Below are 8,601 nucleotides of genomic sequence, written 5' to 3'. Positions count from 1 at the left end.
TAGATGAATATTATAACGGGTTAAGGGTGTCAATGTAAAATAAGTTATTAATGGAGGTTTATCAAAATCGATGCATCGGGCTTTTGAAATACAATGAGATATATGTAAAGTAGATAATTATAAATGTTACTAAGAATTTTAGTAGAAAGTTCAATAACCAAAAAAAAAAATTCATTAATTCGTTTTTTAGTTCGAAATAATGAAATAATAAAATCTATAAAAATTATTCAACACGTTTTGAAAAGACATCCACACAGATCATGTGAAAATTTAGGAATCCAATGTTTTGATAGAGAAAAAGTGTTAGAATTGAATAAGTTTGAGTATTGACTTATTAGTACAAATTCGTCTCCAAATTTTTGAATTACCAAAATTATAACTATATAAGAATTGAAGCCCTCAAGGAAGAATTAGGCTAGAGGATCAAAATGGTTTTCATGTTACATCTCACCTGTAAGATACACATGAAACACATGTAAAATCATCATTAAGACAATCATATTTGTCAACGATCAATGAATTGATCAGATTATATTGAACAGAAGAAAAAACTTTACTAATGGTTGAATAATAATAAAAAACAAATCGTGTTGTTCATCGGTAAAAATAAGTATAGTTTTTTCAAAACAATAAAATAAGATAAATTATAGAATTTGTCAGAGAAACTAAATTCAAACATTTTAAAAAATTAGAAAAATAAATTAGATAAAAGTTTTAAAATGCAATAATTTCAATTTTTTACTTAAAAGACATTTACTGTTTTTTTTTCATCTTATTCATTCAGGTCCCGCGAATGAATGCTTCGGTTGCATTAGGTTAGTTCTGGTTTGTACCTCGAATCCAATCGTCCCTGTAACCAGGCTTCTGCGAAATCAAGCAATCGACGAGGAACAAGTTTTTTCGTGCTCGGAGGAGAAACAAGCCACTTCAATCGCTCTTCATTCGTCTCCACGCGAAGCTCACACACCCCTGTTTTCCCATTCAGCAGGTTCGTACAGTGTCACGCTCTTCTGAACCCTACGTTCTACATCGTAATCAATTTTGTTTCAGCTAAAGAGACCGAGCCTTCTTTCCAGCGCTTCTTTGTTTTGAACTCAACGAATTTTGACGAATATTTTCTCCTTTTTATTATAATTAGGGTTTCGATAGATGGCGGTAGATAATCCTGAGGATGGATTGAAGAAGTTGGAATACTTGTCTCTTGTGTCGAAGGTTTGCACCGAGTTGGAGTCCCATACGGGCACCGGCGACAAAGTTCTGGCGGAGTTCATCACTGAGTTGGGTCGATCGTCGGAGAATGTTGAGGAATTTGATGCGAAATTGAAGGAGAATGGTGCGGAAATGCCGGATTACTTTGTCCGAACGCTCCTCACTATTATTCACGCGATTCTCCCTCCCAAGCCGAAGGATTTGAAAAAGGAGAAAGAGAGTGCCAATGGCAAGACCAAGTTCAAGGCTCTGGCCATCGCAGACGACAGGGACCGGGCCAAGGAGCTTCGGAAGGAGATAGAATCTGAGGCAAGGGAGAAGCAGAGTAAGCAAATTGAGGAAGATGATGGATACAGAGACAGAGATAGAAGAGATAGGCGCAGAGATAGGTATGATGAAGATGATAGAAGAGATCATCGCAGAAGAGGAAGAGACAGAGATGATGAAGATGATAGAAGGGATTACAGCAGAAGAGGTAGAGATAGAGATGATGAAGATGATAGAAGGGATTACAGCAGAAGAGGAAGAGATAGAAATGATAAGGATAGAGATAGAGATGGTGACAGGCATGAGAGGCGCAGGAGAGATGATTATGAAGAGAATGGTCGTGGAAGGGAGAATGGAGATAGAGATGGTAATAGGAAGGGTACACTGCATGTTTCTGGTGAACCCGAATTATATGCCGTTTACAAAGGGAGGGTGTCCAGGGTAATGGAAACTGGGTGCTTTGTCCAGTTAGAAGACATAAGAGGGAAGGAGGGGTTGGTCCATGCGTCACAGATAGCCACTCGGAGGATCACAAATGCCAAAGACATTATTAAGCGCGACCAGGAGGTTTATGTAAAGGTGATATCAGTTTCCGGTCAGAAGTTGTCTCTTTCCATGAGGGACGTTGATCAGCACACAGGTAAGGATCTCCTTCCGTTGAAGAAGAGCTCCGAGGACGATGCCTTGAGGATGAATCCGCAGGGTTCAAGGGATGGGCCGGTTACCAGGACAGGTCTTTCAGGTATCAGGATTGTAGAAGAAGATGATGTTGGTTCTTCACGGAGACCTCTGAAGAGAATGAGCTCACCGGAGAAATGGGAAGCAAAACAGTTGATTGCTTCAGGTGTGATGAGTGTTTCAGAGTATCCAACTTATGACGAAGAGGGAGATGGGTTGCTGTACCAAGAGGAAGGAGCTGAGGAGGAGCTTGAGATTGAGTTGAATGAGGATGAACCCGCATTCTTGCAAGGGCAGAGCAGATACTCAATGGATATGTCTCCTGTTAAGATTTTTAAGAATCCCGAAGGTTCTCTGGGTCGAGCTGCTGCACTCCAGTCTGCACTTATAAAGGAGCGTAGGGAAGTACGAGAACAACAACAACGGACAATGCTTGATTCAATTCCCAAGGATCTCAATCGGCCTTGGGAAGACCCTATGCCAGAGTCAGGTGAAAGGCATCTTGCCCAGGAGCTTAGGGGTGTTGGTTTATCAGCCTATGATATGCCAGAATGGAAGAAGGATGCATATGGAAAAACAATTACCTTTGGGCAAAGGTCAAAGCTTTCTATTCAAGAGCAGAGGCAGAGTTTGCCAATTTACAAGTTAAAAAAAGAATTGATTCAGGCTGTGCATGATAATCAGGTGTTGGTTGTTATTGGAGAAACTGGTTCAGGTAAGACTACTCAGGTCACACAGTATCTTGCCGAAGCAGGTTATACCACAAGAGGAAAAATTGGATGTACTCAACCTCGTAGGGTGGCTGCAATGTCAGTTGCAAAGAGAGTAGCAGAAGAGTTTGGTTGTAGATTGGGAGAAGAAGTTGGTTATGCCATTCGGTTTGAGGATTGCACTGGACCAGATACTGTTATCAAGTACATGACAGATGGTATGCTTCTTAGGGAAATATTGGTCGATGACAATCTGTCACAGTATTCTGTTATAATGCTTGACGAAGCCCATGAAAGAACTATTCATACTGATGTTCTTTTTGGACTGCTCAAGCAGCTAGTGAGGCGAAGACCTGAATTGCGATTGATTGTCACTTCTGCTACTCTGGACGCTGAGAAATTTTCAGGATATTTCTTTAACTGTAACATCTTTACAATTCCCGGTAGAACTTTTCCTGTAGAGATACTTTATACCAAACAGCCGGAAAGTGATTATTTAGATGCATCTTTAATAACTGTCCTACAGATACACTTGACAGAGCCTGAGGGAGACATTCTTCTCTTTTTGACCGGGCAAGAGGAGATTGATTTTGCTTGCCAATCTCTATATGAGAGAATGAAGGGATTAGGTAAGAATGTTCCAGAGCTGATCATTTTACCGGTTTATAGTGCCCTTCCTAGTGAAATGCAGTCTAGGATATTTGAACCTGCTCCTCCAGGGAAAAGGAAAGTGGTTGTGGCTACTAACATTGCTGAGGCTTCTTTGACTATTGATGGGATATTTTATGTAATTGATCCTGGATTTGCTAAGCAAAATGTTTATAACCCAAAGCAAGGTCTTGATTCTTTGGTAATAACTCCAATTTCACAAGCATCAGCCAAACAAAGAGCTGGACGTGCAGGACGTACTGGACCTGGGAAGTGTTATCGCCTTTATACTGAGAGTGCATATAGGAATGAGATGTCTCCCACTACAATTCCTGAGATTCAAAGGATAAATCTGGGGATGACTACACTTAATATGAAAGCAATGGGGATAAATGATCTACTGTCCTTTGATTTTATGGATCCACCATCACCTCAAGCACTGATTTCTGCCATGGAGCAGCTTTACAGTCTTGGAGCATTAGATGAAGAGGGCCTTTTGACCAAATTGGGGAGGAAAATGGCAGAATTTCCTTTGGATCCACCTTTGTCCAAGATGTTGCTTGCCAGCGTTGACCTTGGATGCAGTGATGAGATTTTGACCATAATTGCCATGATCCAGACCGGTAATATTTTTTACAGGCCAAGGGAAAAGCAAGCCCAAGCAGATCAGAAGAGGGCAAAGTTTTTCCAGCCAGAGGGTGATCATCTGACACTACTTGCTGTTTATGAGGCTTGGAAAGCGAAGAATTTTTCTGGGCCCTGGTGTTTTGAGAATTTTGTGCAATCTAGATCGTTGAGAAGAGCACAGGATGTCAGGAAACAACTTCTCACCATTATGTATAAGTATGATATCTATCTATTCTTTTAAATATTTTGTTTGCTATGCTGCTTTGTGTTTTTACCATGCAGAGTTATTCAGGTTCCCAATGGTTTTATAAATGTTTTTGTTTTAGTATTATATTCTTTGTATAGAGAAATTGGAAATTCTTCTCTCTATCTAAGGGATACCTCAAGTATTTTGACTTCAGGCTTCATGTTCTTGTTGTAAGCAACATTTTATTGTGTTGATAGTTATTGTGTTGACTAGAGTTCCTTGCATTATTATTTAAATCATATTAAATTGCAATCTAAATCACTTGTATGGATATTCAGGTACAAATTGGATGTTGTAAGTGCTGGAAAAAACTTCACCAAAGTAAGGAAGGCTATCACTGCTGGATTCTTTTTTCACGCTGCCAGAAAGGATCCCCAGGAAGGATACAGAACTCTAGTTGAGAACCAACCTGTGTATATCCATCCAAGTTCTGCTTTGTTCCAGAGGCAGCCAGACTGGGTTATATACCATGAGCTTGTGATGACAACTAAGGAGTATATGCGTGAGGTCACTGTCATAGACCCCAAATGGCTTGTTGAACTGGCTCCAAGATTTTTCAAAGTAGCAGATCCTACAAAGATGAGCAAGCGGAAGCGTCAAGAGCGAATTGAACCACTTTATGATAGATATCACGAGCCAAATTCATGGCGTTTGAGTAAACGTCGTGCATGATATGTAATTCATCCATTTCTTCTCAATGCAATGTCTTGGATACTTTCATATGTTGCATTTAGTTTAAATGTCTATTTTCTCCTTACACTATGATTTAAATGGAAATTTAGACATGTTTTCATTTTTATTTCTTAGGAAGGCTTAAATTTTAAGAATTCTAGGTTCTTGGTAGGAGTGTATAGTCCTAATCACTAATTTCTGCATATATTTACGTTTCCAAGATATTACTAACAATATACAATGTAGAACTGCCAAGTCTTCTATGTCTCTGGTTGATTAGGTTAGTTCTGCTGAAGCTTAACTTGATAGAATACTCTCTTCTCAATAAATTGCCAGAGGCACAAAATCTATTTGTTGTATAATGTTCTAAGATATCAGTAATCATAACTTCTTAGTTCCATTGGGTAAGGAAAATAATTATAAAGAATTATATTTCGAACATATTTATTATTGGCAGCTTTAGCTGTTTTTTTTCTTTTGTCCTTTAGAAGGACTCCTATTTGAGTTGTCTATATGTTTTCTAAATGTTGATATCCATGATTGTTTACAACCCTGTTCCTTTTATGTGGTTATATTGTAAACTAGAGGCACAGTATTGTTAGTTGCTGATGGTGATTTGATAAAAATTAGTGATGCAAAATTAATCTACGAGTTTGTAATGTATAAAAGGCTATGTATTGGGGGACCTACAAAATGACGGGCTAATAAAGAGTTAAGAATAGAGATATTGATTCTTTTTAGGTTCAGGATGAGACAATCTCTTATTTAATAATCATTAGTAAAATTGTTAATGGAAAGCTTTAGACATGGAAGTGATGGCAACAAACAATAAGTTCAACATCACTTTTCAATATAAGTTATTATTGAAAAACAATAATCAAAGTGTGTTTACAGTTTGAGACACGATGGAGGTACATGTTAGAAGAAAACTGTGGCCTATTTCTATTGGAATTGAACTGATTCGTCAGATTAACTCCACTGAATGATCATTATTACTTGCATATCAAACAGAATATAATTATTTTTGCCTCTTAACAAAGCATCGTCTCTCATGCACATGGTCAATAATTGATCTCAGAAACAAAAACAAAAAATTGAGTCAATTATTGTTGGCTGAAATAACACACTCTACCAGAAAAAGGGAATTAACACATGGTTCTGTACTTGTATTTGAACCTTTCAACCTATGTAAATTAGATTAAGAGGCTTCCAAAAATTATATAAGTATCAAATACTCTGTAATGAGAGTTCTTCATATCTCAAATTTGATTCCTTGATAGCATAAAAGTTTCTGATTTGGTGCTTGTTCTAGCATCAGATGTTGAAATCCAAGTTGGTCAATTAGTTATCATCATTTTGTGCTGATGTTTGTTGGTTTTGCTGCTTTACTTTTTCCATTCTGATTTTTATGATCTATTAGTTTTGTAGAAGCGTCTGTCAGTGTTTAACATCAGATGTTGAAATCCCAGATGATTAATTAGTTATCATCATTTAGTGCTGATGTTTGTTGGTTTTGCTGCATTATTTTTTTCTATTCTAATGTTTATGACCTATTAATTTTATAGAAGCGTCTGTCAGTGTTTAAATATGACACTACTGAACTTGAGATGCCCTCTTCTGCAGATTGTAATTTCAAAATTCCCCTTGTGGTGTGCCAGATAAAACTCCGTATCTTTATCAAAATTTGGCTTCGACCATGCTTTGTTCTGAAAAATGAGCTGTTACCCCATTGGTTAATCAATAAACCAGAACATTCTTGCGGTCTCAATATCTAAATTTGAGTTCTAGGCTAGTGACTTAAACACAATTCCCAGTTGCCATATTTTTTTAATTCAAATTACATATGCACACTGATGCATGTCCTTTTAAAGCATGGTATTGGATACAAAACTTAGAGTGGTTCTATTTCCATTAATTTTAATTCTGTCTATCACCTAGAAGATATTGATGTTTTATATTATTCTTGAACTCTTTCTGTTTTATTGCAATTCTTTTATTCTGACCTTGATCCATGAATAACCGTACTAACCTTTATTCATTCATGTCAATCATTAGTTTTTCTCCACCATATCCTTTGTTAATTTAATTTCACTTTCTTGTCTGCAGATTAAGTTCTACCATCATCCATCTTGTGCATCTGAAGGGAAGATATTCCTGAAGAAAATCTGTCTGCAGAATTTGTATGCTAGAATTGAGAGAAAGGTGCAAATACTCTTAAATGGAGTGTGGCTTTAAAGGTGCACTTCCACTGGTACATCAAGAATATGCTGTTAAATGTTTTAACATTAAAGGCAGCAGGTCATCTGATTGCAGACATGAAGTTCTCAACCTACCTGTCAGTGGCATGATCTGTTACTAGAACAGGCTGCTCGTTTGATGTATTATTGGGAAACTCGTTGTTTGTAATTGGAGGTAACTGCTGGTTAGTTACCAGTTACTAGTTACCTACTGATTACAAAAGTTTGATAGTTTTATTGAAAGGTTGCTTGAGGCTCATTTTGAAAGAAGGCAGGTTCAGAACATGTGATGTATTTCTTGCTTCATATGTTTATTTTGATAGAGCAAAACTGACAAGAATATAGCTTTTGTTTTGTAGGCTGTGATAGGAAAGAGACCACTAATTGTAGTATTTAGGTGGATACTTGTGACTAAATTATTGGTATATTGAAAAAATAGAATATGTTGGTTTTATGGATAATTCAATTCAAGGCATGTTTTCCCACTTTTTACTTTTAAAACAAACATTTTAAAAAACTGATTTGAAAGAAAATCATCTTAAAACATGTTTAAGGATAGAAAAAGGTTTTTAAGACACTTTCAAAACCACCTTTTCAAACTGGTTCACATAAAATCCGAACCGGTTTTGCATAGAAGAAATGATCTGGTTTTTATATTCAAACTGATTGGCTTTGGTTTCATGCATACATACTAACCAATATGAGGAAGCTTGGTGATTGAACTCTGCTTCTTCAGTCGTGTTGGATAAACCAGTTAAGCCATTCTCAAAATTGAAGGTAAAGGATTCTTTTATTTGTTATAGTTTTGGACCCTTATTGCTACTCTTTTTGGTCATGGATGCTGATATCATTTACTTGTTATGCTACTTTCAAGTGTTTCTGTCATGCTTTGTGGTTTGGTTTTGATTTCCCTCTCCTTTCCTCATTGCAGTGTGTGTTGTTTCCTTCAGTGAATGCTTGAGGTAATTGATTTTTCAAAGCCTGAGCTAATAATACTTCACTTCTCCTGTTTATGGAAGGTTATAAACAGTTCTTGGAATATTTCTCTTTTGAATTTTGTCATTTGTACTCAAATTATGAGTATAAAAAACCAAATTGAACAACCTTTAATTATTTACACTCCAGTTGGCTGGAAGTATAAACGACGGTTCCTCTTTAGTATGTTTTTTATTATTCTCCAATTAAAACTGAAAGTTTTATACGAGTAAAATCATTGAATAGTCTTTTAATGAATTTACAGTTGCATTTTTTAATTAATGTATTTTATTCTTTGATTTCGGATTGTTAAACTGAAGAAACAAATATA

General features: G+C 36.7%; 1 protein-coding gene across 1 annotated transcript; it reads left to right on the top strand.

Annotated features, from left to right (window-relative positions):
• The first annotated feature begins 769 nt into the window (after nt 1-769).
• LOC114194750 (ATP-dependent RNA helicase) lies at nt 770-7,756 on the top strand. Its single transcript, XM_028085141.2, has 4 exons — nt 770-988; nt 1,139-4,355; nt 4,665-5,061; nt 7,165-7,756. The coding sequence occupies exons 2-3, from the start codon at nt 1,150-1,152 to the stop codon at nt 5,056-5,058; spliced, it is 3,600 nt and encodes a 1,199-aa protein (XP_027940942.2). The 5' UTR covers nt 770-988; nt 1,139-1,149; the 3' UTR covers nt 5,059-5,061; nt 7,165-7,756.
• Nucleotides 7,757-8,601: the final 845 nt, after the last annotated feature.

The sequence above is a fragment of the Vigna unguiculata genome, chromosome 8, assembly GCF_037176805.1.
Source record: "Vigna unguiculata cultivar grain cowpea cultivar isolate G323 ecotype 2 chromosome 8, ASM3717680v1, whole genome shotgun sequence".
NCBI lineage: Eukaryota > Viridiplantae > Streptophyta > Magnoliopsida > Fabales > Fabaceae > Vigna > Vigna unguiculata.
This window is presented reverse-complemented; position numbering and strand designations above follow the sequence as displayed.